At 43.7% G+C, this 18541-nt stretch overlaps 1 protein-coding gene across 1 annotated transcript in view; it reads left to right on the forward strand.

Moving 5' to 3' along the window:
* The window catches only part of cacna2d4a (calcium channel, voltage-dependent, alpha 2/delta subunit 4a), a 435940-nt gene that overhangs the window by 145142 nt on the left and 272257 nt on the right, over positions 1-18541 (forward strand). Inside the window, 4 exon segments of the mRNA XM_067999142.1 lie at positions 1937-2014; positions 5555-5635; positions 9288-9362; positions 15594-15680. Coding sequence (XP_067855243.1) covers positions 1937-2014; positions 5555-5635; positions 9288-9362; positions 15594-15680 — 321 coding nt within the window.

Consider the following 18541-nt stretch of genomic DNA (forward strand, 5'->3'; position numbering starts at 1 on the left):
ATTCTGTAATATCACCCTGCTATCCAGCAGTGTGATTGATGAAGAGATAGCGTCAAATGCTGAGGGAAACCAAAGAAATGGATGGATTAAGGTTGGAAAAAGTAGCAAGAAAGATAAGAAGTTATTCAACAGATAACAGCAATGAACAAATACGAAGCACTGTCCAATTATCCAGTAGCTGGGACAAAAAAACAGATTAAAGCATAGGGAGATTGTAATCATAGTGGACTCTCTGCACAGGAAATTTGGATCGCTATGTGTGTCATAAGGGCAATACCTACGACGCTGCAGCCAGAGCAATGCAAATAGTGGAATGTTAAGAACAGCTATTGAATGGGACTGGAAGAGACCCAGTAGTTGTAGTTCATTTAGGGGTAACCAACATGGGAAGAAATAATATAAGAGCTTTAAATATCACATATGTGAGGATTGCCTCAAAATTCAAAGATAATGAATATAAAGTTAGGTAAAAGGGGAAGTTCACTGAGGAAATTGAAGATGTAAAGAATAAAGAAGCTACTTTCATAAGTAACAGAATATTTTCAGGACTAAAAAATCTGGTACAGGAGAGATGCGTTGCACCTGAAGAAAGCAGGAACAATGAGACTTGCAAGGAATATTGAAGCAGATGTCAAGACTCATTTAAACTATACAACAATGCAACTATTCAACAATGTTGAATTTATGCTCCACTGTCCACAGTTTCAATCATACATCTGTTGTTGATGATGATATACTGAATAAGACAATGAGTTTCATGCCCCTGTTAAGTATTAGGATGTCTCATGAGTCTTCTCAGTTAAATTTGCTTTTAGCTCTTCACTAGCTATAATATGAAGATAGCTGGGGGAGGAGTTGTTTCTCTTTTTTTATTCGTTCATGAGATGTGGGCGTCGCTGGCGAGGCCGGCATTTATTGCCCATCCCTAATTGCCCTTGAGAAGATGGTGGTGAGCCGCCGCCTAGAACCCCTGCAGTCCGTGTGGTGAAGGTTCTCCCACAGTGCTGTTAGGTAGGGAGTTCCAGGATTTTGACCCAGCGACGATGAAGGAACGGCGATATATTTTCCTGCAGGATAACACTGAGTATTAATGAAACAGGTACTAACTTTTGCAATGATGAAATCTAACCTGGTTGTGACCCAGATTCTACTGTAAATCCGCTGATTCTTTAAATCCTTTTTATGTACAGTAGATTAAATCTGACACAAAATAATTAGTAGGTCACCGAGCTCTGGAAACTCTAACATTAACTTGAGGCTGAGGTATATGTGGAAATGGGGGAAAAGGGCAGGCAGGTGCTGCCTTCCTCTGCTGACTCTTATTGATCATATTCAGCCCTTCTAAGATTTCTCCATCCTGTTAAATTATAGTCTCTACAGAGCTCCAAAATGATCCAGTGTACACCAGTATACAGTAAGGGGCCATCCACAGTTACCAATCCCTTTTTATGTGATATTTTTCTTTCATTGTAAACTATTTTTCAATTTCTAACTGAGGAGGTGCAGGAATGGCCTGCTCCCAGACATATGCTAGTCCTTCGAGAGCTAATTACTTGGAATTCTTCCTCTCCCAGGTTCTTAGTCTGGGCATGTTCCTGTGCCCATTACAATGACCTCAACATTACTCACACTGCTTCTCAGCAGAGAGAAATCCATTGAGGCCGGAAAGCAACGCAAAACCAATTTTCAGTCCTAATGTTCAAATATTAAATGACAATGAAAAAGAAGCACTGAAAACTCTGTAAGCTTTAAATGCATTTGGAAAACTGCCATGTAGAGAAAAAGCTGTAGTGAGAAGTAGAAAGAACTTGCATTTATATAGCACCTTTTACTACTGAATGACATCCCAAAGAGCTTCACAGCCAATGAAGTACTTTTGAATTGTAGTTACCGTTGCAACAGGCAATGCAAAATCAACATACTGTTTATATGACAGCTATTTCAAACCGCAGCACAGAGTCTGCTCCTCATGACGACGGTGGCAATGCCAGTCTTCAGCAGAAAGAACGAAACTGTGAGTACCCGTCTTCACCTCTCTCTGCTCTGCCTTGCTTTGTATATGCTTTGCAGTGTTAACTATCAGACAATACCAATACAAACAGGATAAATATCTCCTTGGGAATGGAATTGGAAGTTACAGGAATAGATACTGACTGAGATGATCAAATACTATATATGGTACAAAAATAAAATATGGCATATGCTGGAAATCTGAAATAAAAACAGAAAATGCTGGAAACACTTAGCAGGTCAGGCAGCATCTGTGGAGAGATGATGTACTGTATAGGTTACTGTGCTGTTGATCCACGACAACAGGTGCTTTTGTCCAAGTCTTAGATGAATGCTAGCACTGATGACACATAAATCTGATAGAATTAACAGCAGCGTAAATCTGCTGGATTCACTAAATCTACCAGGTTTTCCTGGCAGCCAGATTTAACAAATCCATCCAGTTTACATTGGGGTACTTGTGCAGAACTTTCCCTCATGAGAATAAATGGGTGGAGTAAAGTCCACAATAGGGTAAATGGTACCCATTCTGTGGAAGAAGCAGGCTGGATGGGGTCAATTTTGCTTCCTCATTCCATGCTTTCTTACTTCTTTAACACCACAACATTGAACCTCCATTTTGGACTTACCAAGCAGCACAATATTTAGGGTGAGGATCTGAACTTTCATAGTTTGCTTTGAGTAATGATTTCACCTGGATCTGTCCTAATTTTGCAGCATTTTTCAATGAAATGCAAACACAAAATGCATGATAAACACACCACTTCTGTCAGCATCTAAAAAGACCAAACAAAAGGCTAATGTTTCAGTCTCAGATACTCTTCAAGATCTCTGATTGCTCTTGTGAGTTTCCTACTGAACTACTCCCTAACCCCAGTGGTGCCAATTCTCAGGAATCCCCCTCCTAATGCTGCCAAACCCCAAATATCCCCAGTGCTGCCAAACCACAGAGCCCACCATGGTGTTGGCAACTCGAGACCCTTATTTCCCCAGTGCTGCCAAATCCCAGATTCCCCAATGCTGCTAAACCCAAGGCTCTCTCAGGTGCTAAAAAAATCCCAGATCCTCACCATCCTGCCAAACCTCACACCTCCAGTGTGCTCCCATATAGCTAACATGTTACATGTGTGTGCCTCGATCACAAGGCCTGCCAAACCCCAGACACCCTTCTCTCCCCCAGTATTGACGTGACAAAAAAATGGAATACATTTAGTTTTCAAAAGCAGTTTTAAAAGTCAATGACTCCGAAAATTCTCTGCTCTGCTTTACTGCCTTAAGTATAGTAGAGTAGGTTCTAGTGATCTTTGCTCCTAACCCAGCCAGATATCAGGACATGGGGCTACTTATTTATATTTTCTCAGTGGGTGCCTGCGCATGCATGGGCACATCTTAGGCATTCACTATGGGAGCGGGAAGGAAATGCAGTGCTGGATGCCTGCTTGGGAGCATCTGGCCCCCCAAGAATGGAGGCTTCCCCAATGATTGATTGACCCCCTTTATAGGATGGTCAATCAAAGCTTTAAATTGCTCCATTTCTGGGATCTTCCAGGTTATGACCCCAGCCTGGAGATTCTGATAGGCCCCATTTCTGCCTCATAACTGTAAGTCAGATCCATCCCGGTGTCCAGATCGCTGGGCAATAGGGAGGCTGGGCTAAGGAGGTTCCAGATGTGAGGAAACATCCCCCCGACCCGTCCCCTCCGACATCATGGGCCATGTTTGGGGCAGATTGGTTCCATCCATCCTAGACAAATGTCGGGCCTTTTGGGCCTGAGCTGGGACCACGTGTGTCTACTTTCGGGCTTAACTTCCATTGATTAAGCCATATTCCCAGAGAACTTACGCCAAGAGTATGCCTCTGGCCCCAAGGAAGACCAGAGCATAGATTTTCTGATTGGGTCCATTCTGTTTACTGGCATAAAGCAGGCTATCTGGATTGAAAAATGAGCCAGAGTTCTGTTCCACCAGAACTCTACCCACTTTAGCGCCACTCCATTTTCTGCCTTCATTTCTAGTGGAAGTACCCATTCATGTTTTAGGTGGTACATGCAAAGGAGGTAGCAATGATGTTGTGACATCAGATACCCCATTTTCCATCTGTTATGTGCTAGTCCAAGTTCATGCCTATATGAAACAGGTGACCGTGGTTGCTAGCTGTTATAGCAAAGGTGGAATTAAATTTACAGAGCCAAGCAGTTCTAGTTGCAAGAATTACAGAAACCTTATTTATTACTGAATTGTGCTGCTTTTATTTTAGAAACATAGAAACATAGAAAATAGGAGCAAGAGTAGGCCATTCGGCCCTTCAGGCCCACTCCACCATTCAAAATGATCATGGCTGATCGTCTAACTTAGTACCCTGTTCCCGCTTTTTCCCCATATCCCTTGATCCCTTTAGCATTAAGAAATATATCTATCTCCTTCTTGAATACATCTAACGACTTGGCCTCCACTGCCTTCTGTGGTAGAAAATTCCACAGATTCACCACCCTCTGAGTGAAGAAATTTCTCCTCATCTCGGTTCTGAATGGCATACCCCGTATCCTGAGACTGTGATCCCTGGTTCTGGACTCCCCAGCCATCGGGAACATTCTCCCTGCATCTAGTGCATTTTGATTTTGTGCTGTTGCTAATCTCTTTCCCATCTGCCTATGTGCCATTTACTATTGGGCTAACATATCTCCCCCACCATTTCAGACAGGGCACAATAAGGATTACTCCCATTTTACATGAGATTTACGTCAATCACTCCTCCAATGGATATACAAATGAACTGACCCAGGAAACTCTTATGTAAATGCCTCTACAGACCATTGGCGGGGGCAAATCTGTTTCCACTGGCATAAAAGTGGCAAAACTCACCTCCATAATGTTAAGTTTGAGATTACAGAATGCAGGCTCTCCTATGGAGGCTGAGAATGAGAAAAACACATTTTTGGAGCTAGTTTGAATCGCATCAATGTCGAGCCGCTTATTCTCTCCTTTTGCTGCCAAACCCAAGGTCCCTTCCTCAGTGCTGCCAAACCCCAGATACCTTCAGTGCTACCAAACCCCAGACTTCTGTTGTACTGCCAAACCTCTGACATCCCCCAGTGCTATCAAATCCCAGATTAGTTGAATGCTCGCAGGCCTGCTCAGTACTCCCACATCCCCACCAAATGCTTCAGACCCTAGCCTGCACCTGAGTTTTCCTAAACATCAGATGCCTCCCTGATACCCCCAGGCCACCACTAATGGACTACTGATGATCCCAAGCCCAGTTTCCTCCACCTTTATGTCCCAGACTCCATGTCACATTCTCCTCAGTGGTCCCAAGATCTAATTCCACTAAGTGCACCTGGATCCCCTCCTTCATCAGTAGTCCAAGGTGATAACCTCCCCAGATCCAGCCCGTTGTGCTCCTCTTATGAAGTGTACAAACTCACTGTAACGACTACCATTTATAACAGAAGCAATAAGGACTGATGTAAGTAGTGAAGTGCTTCATATATGTTTGTTTATTTGTGACTGAGTCTGCCCTCACACTCTCGCTCTTTCTCTGTAGAGAGCACATGGTATTCTGTTGGGAGTTGCAGGTTCAGACGTTCCACTGAAAGAGCTGTTAAAGTTAGCTCCAAGGTATAAGGTAAGTCCAAAACTGCATTAATGCCATTCATTAGTGGATATAAGATGTTATACTTCTTTGGAATTCTGACCAGAACATATGCAAATTAATTGCAGATAAACCACAATTAAAGGGGCAGTGGCAGCATTGATACGAAATTTGCTGTGAGACAGAAAGCAGAGATTGGTAGTGGTTGTTTTTCGGACTGGAGGGAGACAAACAGTGGTGTCCCCCAGGGGTCGGTGTTAGGACCACTGCTCTTTTTGATATACATTAATGACCTGCATTTGGGTATAAAGAAAGAAGAAAGAACTTGCATTTATACAGTGCCTTTCAAGACCTCAGGACGTTCCAAAGTGCTTAACAACCAATGAAATACTTTTTTTATGAAGTGTAATCACTGTTATAATGTAGGGGGTATAATTTCAAAGTTTGCATAAGAACATAAGAAATAGGAGCAGGGGTAGGCCATACGGCCCCTCGAGCCTGCTCTGTCATTAAATAAAATCATGGCTGATCTTCAACCTCAATCCACTTTCCTGCCTGATCCCCATATCCCTTGATTCTCTTAGAGTCCAAAAATCTAGCGATCTCAGTCTTGAATATACCCCACAGTCCACTGGGGTAGAGAATTCCAAATATTCACGACCCTCTTAGTGAAGAAATTCCTCCTCATTTCAGTCCTAAATGTCCGACCCCTTACCCTGAGACTATAACCCCTAGTTCTAGACTCTCCAGCCAGGGGAAACATCCCCTCAACATCTACCCTATCAAGCCCCCTTAGAATCTTATATGTTTCAATGAGATAAATGCAGATGATACAAAGCTTGGAAATGTAGTAAATAGTGAGCAGGATAGTAGCAGACTTCAGGAGGTTATAGACAGACCTGGGGGTTCACATGCACAAACCTTTGAAGGTGGCAGGACAAGTTGATAAAGCTGTTAAAAAAGCATATGGGATCCTTGGCTTTATAAATAGAAGCATAGAGTATAAAAGCTAGAAGGTTACGGTAAATCTTTATAAATCACTAGTTAAACCTCAGCTAGAGTATTGTGCCCAATTCTGGGCACAACACTTTAGAAAGGACATCAAGGCCTTGGAGAGGGTGCAAAGCAGATTTGGTACCGGAGATGAGGGGTTTCAGTTATCTGGAGACACTAGAGAAGCTGGGATTGTTCCCCTTGGAGCAGAGAAGGTTAAGGGGAGATTTAGTAGAGGTGTTCAAAATTATGAACAGTTTTGATAGAGTAGGTAGGGAGAAATTGTTCCCACTGGCAGGAAGGTTGGTAGCCAAAGGGCACAGATTTAAAATAATTGGCAAAAAAGCCACGGGGGAGATGAGTAGAAATTTTTTTACTCAGCGAGTTGTTATGTTCTGGAATACATTGCCTGAAAGGGTGGTAGTAGCAGATTCAATAGTAACTTTCAAAAGGGAATTGGTTGTCTACTTAAAAAGGGAAATTTTGCAAGGCTATGGAGAAAGAGCTGTGGAGTGGGACTAATTGGTAGCTCTTTCAGAGAGCTGGCACAGGCATGATGGGCCGAATGGCCTTTTCGGTGCTGTATGATTCTATAATTCTATGAACTATGCATGGCTTCAGTTAACAAATCACATTAATTTTTGAATGCCAGCCACGCAGAAATAATTATAATTTCAGATTTGATAATTCAGTAATATATAGATGTAAGAAATGTTCCACGGCATCATATATTTCAGGCACCATTCAAAAACAAGTGCCATTTTATAATTGCGTCCCTCTCGTACTTTTAAAATATTTTATTGACAAGAAACTGAGTGGTCTCAGGGTCTATACACTATCGTCTGCCTATGTGTCCTGGGTGGTGGAGTAAATATTCAGTCGTTCACAGAACACTGATTTACTCATTGCTCCTCTGCTGCCATAATGGCTGATGCTATTTTGCATTTTTCTACGTCATGTGGGACACTTTCAGCTAGAAGGTAATCTGAAGCCATGCATGTCAATAAGTGAGCATGTTTGTGTTACAATGGTTTGATGTGTAAAGTCCTTGGAAGATATTAAAGTGGCTTTCAATTGTATGTTGTATCTTGACAATGTGTCCTGCTGAGGTGCAATGAAAGAACTATTAGGTTGTGTGAGAGCTTTGCCTGGATGAATATTAAATATGGTAACACTTTGTGGAATGGACTCTTGGGCAGCTACCTGGTACATGGTATTGTTGGTTAGCGTTATCTTGCTAGATTCCTTAAAGTGTACCATTTTCTCCCACATCTGTTCCGAAGTCCTGCAGGTACTGCAGATGGCATTGAGCCTAGCCACAACTTCCTGCGAAACTTCCTGCATTGCCTTCTGGGGATGGTTCCCTAGAATGCCACACAGGGTAACTCTACTTGCACCCACCTCATGCAGTAGCACATTGACTTTGCCAGCCATCAAATGGGGTCATGGTAGCACCACTCTGCTATTTGCCAACAGACACAATTTCATGCCTCTATATTCGATTATCCATCCTTTCAGCCTCTCCTGTTATTTGTTCCCCCTTAACAGCCTCTCCAAAGGATGGAAACTTTTTATAATTTTTTTTGAGCCTTTAAAAAGCCTCATTTTTTTATCACCATAATTTTTATACTTTTAATTTTGAGCAACAGAATACACCATTTTTAATGTAAAAAAACATTTTCCGAGCTGCATGGCCTAGACCTTTCTTAGAGCACAAAACCAGACCCAGCTTTCCCAAAAGCTACCTCAACAGACATTTTGTAAGTAGTGTCTAAATTCTAAATTTGCTGCCAACAGCCTGACTCCGCGGAAGGCTTTATGGTGAATAAGACTGCTTCTGAGTCCTTAATAAATACTTTTGTATTTCACAATTCATGGATTTTTATTCTAAAAATAGGAAAGTGACCTTGCTTACCCAAAAATTATTTCAACAGTCATTTTCCCCTCTCACAGAGGCACTTTCCCCCTTCACCGCTACTCCAGTTCACGGAGTCACTCTTCCCGTCCAACACCCCCCCTTTCCATTTAATTTTGTTTCTCTTCCCTCTACTCTCTATTCAACCTGGCACTCTTGCCCTTATTTCATGCTGGTATTTTTCTATCCCCCCACCTCCATTTCATGCTGGCATTTTACTTTCCCCCTTTCCCCTTAACCAGTGCTGCTTCTGGCCACTTCCCACTCTCGCCCCCCCGCTGAGCACATTTCCAGTATCTCCCACCCTCCCCCAGTGCCAACGCAGGACTCCTGCCTCCTGCTGTTGTTGCTGCAGTAAGTGATTGAGCTTTCATTAGAATTATCACCCACTATGAGCAGGAGTTGCATTCAGTCACTTACAGCTGCAGCAACACCAGAAGCTAGGATCCTTGTATATGCTGATTTAAGCTGTGAAGGCAGACATACAGACAGTGCCCTTGAAACTCTGACTCTGCATCTAACACAAACAATAGACATGTATGCAGCACTGGAAATAATCTTTACTGGTTGAGTGGCAAAAAATCAACAGGGACCACTGTTTGCTGGTTTAACAAAATACAAGTGGCATCCTCCTCCCAAACTGAGTGAAATATTTACCATTTGTAAAATGTAGCTCAAAGGCACAGAACAAAAGAAACATTGACTTGAGCAAATAGATGTCATTGTTGTGACATTGCTTTTTAAATTGTTCTTCCCTTTATTATGTTTATCATGCAGCTTGGAGTCCATGGTTACGCATTTCTGAATACCAATAATGGTTACATACTTGCCCATCCTGATCTCCGACCTTTAGTAAGTAACTTCAATTATTCTATGTTGATGCAAACAAATTTGTGCAATGGGGGAGAATAGAGAAGAAAAGACTGACTTTCTTGAGAGGGGCAAATGCACAAATGTTATTTAGTAAGGTGAATTCTCTGGTCACGCGCTAAAGAAGTGTGGAGCTTGATGACAGAGGCCGGGAAATAGCATGCACCTACAGCTATTAAAGACTACAACTGCTATTTAAAGGGACACCTGCATTTTTACACTGCATAACAAAATAAGTAGATGGAGCAAGGAGTATGTAATCTCCATTTTTGAATGCCTGTTTCGAGGACCTCTTGGAGGAAGTGCCTCCTTTGGCATTAGGGTTGCCAACCCTTCTGGATTCTTCAGGAGTCTCCCCAAATTCAGGATTGATCTCCTAGGCACTGCTGTGAGCAATCGAAGTTAAAAATTTGCAAAGTCAGCAACGGTTGCCTGGTGACTGCTGCCACTGTATCTGGAACTTTCACTGAGTCGGGATCAGCAACACTTCCCCTTGCAGTCCGGTTTCTTCCGTCCCCAAATTCTGTTGGGCCGGTCACTTTTGTGGTGTCAGTGCATGCAGGTCAACATGAGGAGGCAGTGGGTTTTGTGAAAGAAACAGCTTTTGTGGAATGGGAAGTTCTTTTCCCAGCATTGATAGCGAAGAGAGAAACTGCTCTAACCCTGGAGTTGAATGCCTGTACAGCACCAGAATACACTGCTATATCATTCTATATTAAACAAATATCTCGCAAACATTTTCGGCCACTCACTCTCACTCTAACTCTCACTATCTCACATTCACATGTGCTTTCAACACGCAGACTCGCCAGGGATTTTTTTGAGACATTGGGCATGATTTTGACTCCAAGCCGGGAAGGGGGCGGGGGGCCAAATTGCGGACGGGAAACCCGGAAGTATGGGTTTCCCAGACATCCTTACGATTTTGACGTGAGGATGTTTTTTATTTTTTTTTTGTCGGTTTGCCGTCCGACAGACCGGCCTGATTGACAGGCTGGTCTCAATCGGACAGGAGACCAGCCAGGGAGAGGACGTGTTCAGGTAAGTCTTCATTTGCATGGATGGGGGGGGGGCATGGGGGCAGGGTGGGCATGGGGGCATGGGTTGGCACAGGGGTATGGGGGGCACAGGGGGAAGGCAGTCAAGAAGGGAGGGATCGGTGGTCAGTTAAGGGAGTCTGTGATAATTGGGGGGATCGGGGGTCATCGCGGGGGTCTGCAATTGTTGGGGGGATTGGGGTTGGGGGTCCGTGATCATTGGAGGTGGGCAGAGATCCGGGGCGGGGGTCCGCAATCGTTGGGGGGTCTCTGCAGGTAGGCTTGTTGGGCCTGGGGGAAGCACTCCTGCTCCTCCCGGCCCACAAGCTGTACCAGAAAGGCTCCTACCTGTTAGTCTCAGGCCTTCTCATCTCCTTTCATGTGGCGTGGAAGAGAAGACCCACGTATCCTGGCCCTCCGGGGTTGAAATCCGAAACTGTGGAAAAATGGAGAACTGCAGCCTCCTTGAAAGGCTGTAAGGCCTGACCTGCCTCCTGGGAGTGGGTTGGTCGCCCGCCTCTCGTTCCGCCCCAGTGAAAACCGGAAATGGGCAGGTTGAAGGCGGGTTGGAGGCGGGCCTGAAATGGTTGTGATTTTGAATGCCCCCATCCCCAACCCACCCGTTTTTCACTTATAAAATCGTACCCATGGTAATAGCATAGGTATATACATTTAAATGTATATGAAGGAATTTCTATCTTGAAAGTTAGAAATGGCTTTTTGGGGCTCCACTGTGAAATTGAGGGCTGAGGTTCCTGATTATATGCAGCAGTATATAATGCCAATGTTAGACATTTGGAAACAGTGAATCTTTTGAAGAAAAAATATGAACTGAAAATCCATTGCAATAAATACTGCTGTTTGTTTTGTTCTGCTTTTTTTGATAGCGACATAGAAAAGAACGTTACCTTTAACCAAAAATAATTAAACTTGACTATCATCTCCAGTAATTTATAGGAACAAATGGGCAAATCTACTAAATGTTCTTTAACAAGTCTCCCGTGATGTGGTTTGGGGTTTGGAGCAAAAAGATTTTAATTGATTTTTTAACTTTTTGTATTTATTTTATCCTCCATTTTTTGGGTTATTGGCTGGTAAATTCCTCTGAGCTGCTCCTGCTCTGCTGGCTAAACAGGGTTTTCGCCGCACTTCCGACAAAGTTATGGCAGTGGAGTGGAAGAAGTTCCGACGAATTTCCCAGCCATTGTTTTCCTGCCCTCCTGTACCAAATACCACTTGTCAGTCAACAGAAAAGGTGGATCACCCAGTCCTCTGCCATTGACATTCTGGTCTCTTAATGGCTGTTGGAATGGCTGAGATGAGGAACTCACAGTACAGGGAAATGTGAGAGTAAATCCACATCCTCAATCTCTATGCATAATGAAGATTTTTTGCATCCAGGTACTGCAATCATGGTAATAGATGTAAAAACAGAAAATGCTGGAGAAGCTCAGCAAGTGAGGCAGCATCTGTGGAGAAAGAAACAGAGTTAACGTTTCAGGTCGAAAACCTTTCGTCAGAACTGAAAGATGTTAAAGAGTTGACGTTTTTAAGCAAGTACAGAACCAGGGAAAAGTGGGGAGGGAGGGGAGGGAAGGAAAGAACAAAAGGGAAGGTCTGTGATAGGGTAGAGGCCAAAAGAGATCAAATGACAAAAGGGATGATGATGCAAAGCAAGGAAGGTGGCATTGGGACAGGTTAAGAAACAAAAGATTGGTCAGGAGTAGCTGTAAATGGCAACAGCAGAACCATTGCTAGCACATGCTGTCCGAGAAAATGGGAGCAGTGGTTATGATCTGAAGTTATTGAAATCAATGTTGAGTCCGGAAGGTTGTAAATCCATTTGTCCGATTTTTTCGGACAGTATGTGCTGGTAGTGGTTCTGCTGTTGCCATTCACAGCTGTTCCTGACCAATCTTTTAAGAACATAAGAAATAGGAGCAGGAGTAGGCCAATCGGCCCTTCGAGCCTGCTCCGCCATTCAATAAGATCATGGCTGATCTGATCCTAACCTCGAATCTAAATTCATGTCCAATTTCCTGCCCGCTCCCCGTAACCCCTAATTCCCTTTACTTCTAGGAAACTGTCTATTTCTGTCTTAAATTTATTCAATGATGTAGCTTCCACAGCTTCCTGGGGCAGCAAATTCCACAGACCTACTACCCTCTGAGTGAAGAAGTTTCTCCTCATCTCAGTTTTGAAAGAGCAGCCCCTTATTCTAAGATTATGCCCCCTAGTTCTAGTTTCACCCATCCTTGGGAACATCCTCACCGCATCCACCCGATCAAGCCCCTTCACAATCTTATATGTTTCAATAAGATCACCTCTCATTCTTCTGAACTCCAATGAGTAGAGTCCCAATCTACTCAACCTCTCCTCATATGTCCGCCCCCTCATCCCCGGGATTAACCGAGTGAACCTTCTTTGTACTGCCTCGAGAGCAAGTATGTCTTTTCTTAAGTATGGAGACCAAAACTGTATGCAGTATTCCAGGTGCGGTCTCACCAATACCTTATATAACTGCAGCAATTCTATCCCCCTAGCAATAAACGCCAACATTCCATTGGTCTTCTTGATCACCTGCTGCACCTGCATACTAACTTTTTGATCTTCTTGCACTAGGACCCCCAGATCCCTTTGTACTGCAGTACTTTCCAGTTTCTTGCCATTAAGATAATAACTTGCTCTCTGATTTTTCCTGCCAAAGTGCATAACCTCACATTTTCCAATATTGTATTGCATCTGCCAAATCTCCGCCCACTCACCCAGCCTGTCTATATCCCTTTGTAGGTTTTTTATGTCCTCCTCACTCTCTACTTTCCCTCCCATCTTTGTATCATCTGCAAACTTTGATATGTTACACTCGGTCCCCTCCTCCAAATCGTTAATATAGATTGTAAAGAGTTGGGGACCCAGCACCGACCCCTGCGGAACACCATGGCTATTGGTTGCCAGTCCGAGAATGAACCATTTATCCCAACTCTCTGCTTCCTGTTAGATAACCAATCCTCCACCCATGCCAGAATATTACCCCCAATCCAGTGATTCTTTATCTTGAGCAATAATCTTTTATGTGGCACCTTGTCGAATGCCTTCTTGAAGTCTAAATACACTACGTCCACTGGTTCCCCTTTATCCACCCTGTACGTTATGTCCTCAAAGAACTCAAGCAAATTTGTCAGACATGACTTCCCCTTTACTTGTCCCATCCCCAACCCCCCCCCCCCCACTTTCCCTGGCTCTGTACTTGCTTAAAAACTTTAACTCTTTAACATCTTCCAGTTCTGACGAAAGGTCTTCGACCTGAAACGTTAACTCTGTTTCTTTCTCCACAGATGCTGCCTCACTTGCTGAGCTTCTCCAGCATTTTCTGTTTTCAGTTCAGATTTCCAGCATCTGCAGTGTTTTGCTTTTGATGGATTCTTCGTAACCTCCTGCTCTAATTTCTGATGCTGCAAATGGATGTTAGATTTCACAGACGTGGTGAAGTTTGGAACATAGTTCATAAAAATATGAAATAGTAGAGAACAACAGAATTACCACCTTTGCAAACCACTTCATCAACGAGACAAAGCAGCCTATCTTTTTAAGTAGTATTCTCTGAATGTTTTTCAACTACAGTGCTGCAGGCTGTGTTAACATTGTATTCCTGTCAAATCCAGTTTGTGTCACGTGAAAAAAAATGTTGCCACAGAAAATCTCAACCATGGAGTGTGGGGGAGGGGGAGGATAACATTACAGTAATCAACAATTAGAAGATAACATCTTGTGTATTGTTGACAGTATGGAACCAAAACTCAGCCTGGAAAAGCATGGAACGTTCAGAATGCCTTTTTTATGGGATACATTTGTTTTAAGGCACAAGTAAACCATATGCCTCCTTTAATTTGCTTTTCATTTTAATTATTTAAATCACATTTTATTTTAAAAAGGAATTTTGCTTCAGAGATTTTTTTCTTATGTCAACAGCTGTGGGCGACTCCATGGCAACCCGGTAGTCCGGGGGAGTCCTACAACCCAAGCAAGCCTCCAGTCATACTATAAGGAATCTTACAACACCAGGTTATAGTCCAACAAATTTATTTTGTTGGACTATAACCTGGTGTTGTAAGATTCCTTACATTTGTCCACCCCAGTCCATCACCGGCATCTCCACATCCAGTCATACTGTCAGCTCTTGACTTAATGAGAGAGCAGCTGTGATGCTGTGATTGGCTCACATGTCACCTCTTAAACACAGACTGTGTGAGAATTCAAATCTTGCTTTAATGAAGAAAAATACTTCAAAGCAGTTTTTTTCCTTTTGATCTCAAGCTATTATTTTAAAGGGATAAGGTCTCTTTTTCAAGCTGGATGACAGGTAGAACATTAAAATTCCTAGCAGTTTTGGATCTCTAATGCAAGACAATGGTGGAGCACTCCTGCTGCTCCTCTCCCACTAAGGGAGTGTAATACTTATCTTTCAGTGCCTCTTTTTCCTGCAGACCAGGTTTCACTCAGTCAGCGGTTAAGAGGCCATCGGAGTCCTAATGGCGTAATAGGATCCCGATTTGAAAGTATTAATAAGGCTCCCACTTGAGTCAGGCGGATGCCTCAGCCACCTAAAAAAATGGGCCCATCTCAGGTGACGGTGGGTGGGAATGGAGTGGGAATGAGGTTGATAAGGCGATTTTAATTGCACGGTCTACCCGTTCCTGCCAGGTGGGGTGGATTAATAGCGCCCCCACAATCCGAGTTACCAACAGCTAGGCTTTCTATATGCACAAAGAAATACACACTCTACGGACTTGACTTTATATTTGTAAACTGTTTTTCTTCCCTACACACAGTGCCATGCAACATGCCCAACTAACACCATGGAGAGATAAGGGCTCAAGTCCTTGTCAGTGTTGTTCTGTAATCTGCCACTAGGAGAGTCGTAAAGGTGGCTGGGGTAATTTTCACTTGCTCCCTTTGGGGAGTGTCTGACCTTCACTCTGCACTTCCCTCCTCTCTTCCCCACCCCTGACAACAAGTGCTGAGATTGAGAACGTAGCATGAAATGGAATTGCTGGAGAGAAACTGTCCTACTGTGGTAAAGTGCATTTGAGTTCCACTGCATTGTGCCATGGTACTGCCACGAACTTGGCTGTTCTTGGTTTCTGGATTTATTTTGATTCATTCTTATTAATTGCAGTACAAAGATGGAAAGAAACTGAAGCCAAAGCCAAATTATAACAGTGTGGATCTCTCGAAGGTGGAGTGGGAAGACAAAGATGAGATTGTGAGTTGTTTTGTTATTGTTTTCATTTTTGCTGTTTCTACCACCTCCATAACATCATCTGTTTCCGCCCCACCTCAGCTTATCCGCTGATGAAACCCTCATCCATACTTTTGTTAACTCCAGACTTGATCATTCCAATACTCTCCTGGCCAACCTCCCATCTTCCACCCTCCATAAAGTTGAACTCATCCAAAACTCTGCTGCCTGTATCCTAACCCGCACCAAGTCCCATTCACCCATCACCGCTGTGCTCACTAACCTACATTGGCTTCTGGTCCACCAACATCTCAAATTTAAAATTCTCATCATCCTGTTCAAATGCCTCCATGGCCTCGCCCCACCCTATCTCTGTAACCTCCTCCAGTCCTAAAACCCTTTCAGAACTCTGCATTCCTCCAACTCAGGGCTCTTGAGCATCCCACACTCCCTTAGCCCCATCATTGACAGCAGTGCCTTCAGCTATTTACAACAACAACAACTTGCATTTATATAGCGCCTTTAACGTGGTAAAACATCCCAAGGTGCATCACAGGAGCGTTATCAAACAAAATTTGACACCAAGCCACATAAGGATATATTAGGACAGGTGACCAAAAGTTTGGTCAGAGGTAGGTTTTAAGGAGCGACTTAAAGGAAGAGAGAGAGGTAGAGAGGTGGAGAGGTTTAGGGAGGGAATTCCAGAGCTTAGGGTCTAGGCAGCTGAAGGCATGGTCGTCAATAGTGGAGCGATTAAAATCGGGGATGCGCCAAAGGCCAGAATTGGACTAGCGCAGGGATCTCGGAGGAGGGTAGCGTTGAAGGAGGTCAAAGAGACAGGATGGGGCAAGGCCAAGGAGGGATTTGAAAACAAGGATAATAACTTTAAAATCAATGCGCTGCCGGACTGGGAGCCAATGTAGGCCAGCGAGCACAGGGGTAATGGGTGAACGGGACTTGGAGCGAGTTAGGATATGGGCAGCAGAGTTTTGGATGAACTCAAATTTATGGAGCGTGGAAGATGGGAGGCCGGCCAGGACAGCATTAGAATAGTCAAGTCTAGAGGTACCAAAGGCATGGATGAAGGTTTTAACAGCAGATGGGCTGAGGTAGGGGCAAAGACGGGCGATGTTACGGAGGTGGAAATAGATGGATATGTGGTCGGAAGCTCATCTCAGGGTCAAATAGGATGTCAAGGTTGCAAACTGTCTGGTTCAGCCTCAGAAAGTGGCCAGGGAGAGAAATGGATTCGGTGACTAAGGAACGGAGTTTGTGGCAGGGACCGAAGATATTGGCTTCAGTCTTCCCAGTATTTAGTTGAAGGAAATTTCTGCTCATCCAGTAGTTGGACAAGCAGTGTGACAAATCAGAGACAGTGGAGGGATTGAGAGAGGTGGTAGTGAGGTACAGCTGGGTGTCGTCAACGTACACGTGGAACCTGACATTGTGTCTTCGGATGATATTTCCGGAGGGGCATGTAGATGAGAAATACGAGGGGCCAAGGATAGATCCTTGGGGGACTCCAGAGATAATGGTGCGCGAGTGGGAAGAGAAGCCATTGCAGATGATTCTCTGGCTACGACTGGATAGATAGGAATGGCACCAGCTTAGCCTCTATGCTCTGGAATTCCCACCCTAAATCTCTCTGTCTCACCACCTCTCTCTCCTTTAAGAACCTCCTTAAAATTTACCTATTCGACCAATCTTTTAGTTACCTGTCCTAATATCGCCTTCCTTGGCTGGGTGTCAATTTTTGTCTGATTACGCTCCTGTGAAACGCCTTGGGATGTTTAAAGGTGCTATATAAATGCAAGTTGTTGCTGTTGTATTAAATAACTTTTTATTAAGTTATTATAGCAGCAGAAAAAAATACTCCAATAACATCAACAGGCTGCCAATGATTATATTTAAACCTCCATAAGCAAAAACGTCTCACTGGATTCCCATTACCAACACATTTTCAGGACACTGATTTTGTGCATCCCACTCAGTTCCTTGTCTCATGTTCTAAACTTCTTAATCCTTAAGCATCACTGCACATTTCAGTACACTTTCTTTAGCACTTTTATTTTCCATGATAACATTTGCAAATAGCAGACCCGTAAAAGCAGTTTAATCATTCAGTGTCACGTTACCTTGCCCGCACAATGTGTCTGACATGATTATATCATCAATGACAATCAATAGCATCATAATGCCTCCTGGCTACTTGACACAGCAGGTTACTAGGGAGGATGATGCCATTTGGATCTCATTGCTAAGCTGTTCTGACATCATATATTCAAAACAGATGAGCAGGTGATTTTGACCTTTGAAGCTTTAATTCTCTCAAATTTTACAGAATGAAAGAACATTAAAATAAAATGGTATTCAACTGGCCCCGTACACAATGTATTGGTGCACTAACATTGTGAGTCATGGAGTGGCAACACACAGATTCTCTTCTGCAGTTTCTCCTTGCTGGCTGAGATGCTGATATCTGTGAGACTTGGTAAACAAAGGGAAGTGCTTCCCCTGAAAAAAAATAAGAGCATGAGGCAATTAGCTCAGTCACTGTGGGGCCGATTTTCGGATGGCGGAGCGGGTGCGTTTGGGTCTGGGGGGCTCGTAAAATGGCGGAATCCCGGAGCAGGATCGGGTGCGCGCGCAGCTCCCGAATGCAGGACTCCCACCAGCAATTAAAGCTGGCGGGATGCTGCATTACATAGTTAGGCAGATAGTTGAGGTATTTGAGAGACCTCATTGAGTGGAGATTTTGGCGGGAGTGCAATTTTGCAGGATCCTCAGTATATTTCCCGTGCTGTGGGAAACATTCCCTGTTGTAGCAGACGTGTTTCAGCCAACAGCCAGTGGGAGATGCAAAGGATTATTTGACAGGTGGGGGG

This window comes from Heptranchias perlo, chromosome 18 (assembly GCF_035084215.1).
Source record: "Heptranchias perlo isolate sHepPer1 chromosome 18, sHepPer1.hap1, whole genome shotgun sequence".
Lineage (NCBI taxonomy): Eukaryota > Metazoa > Chordata > Chondrichthyes > Hexanchiformes > Hexanchidae > Heptranchias > Heptranchias perlo.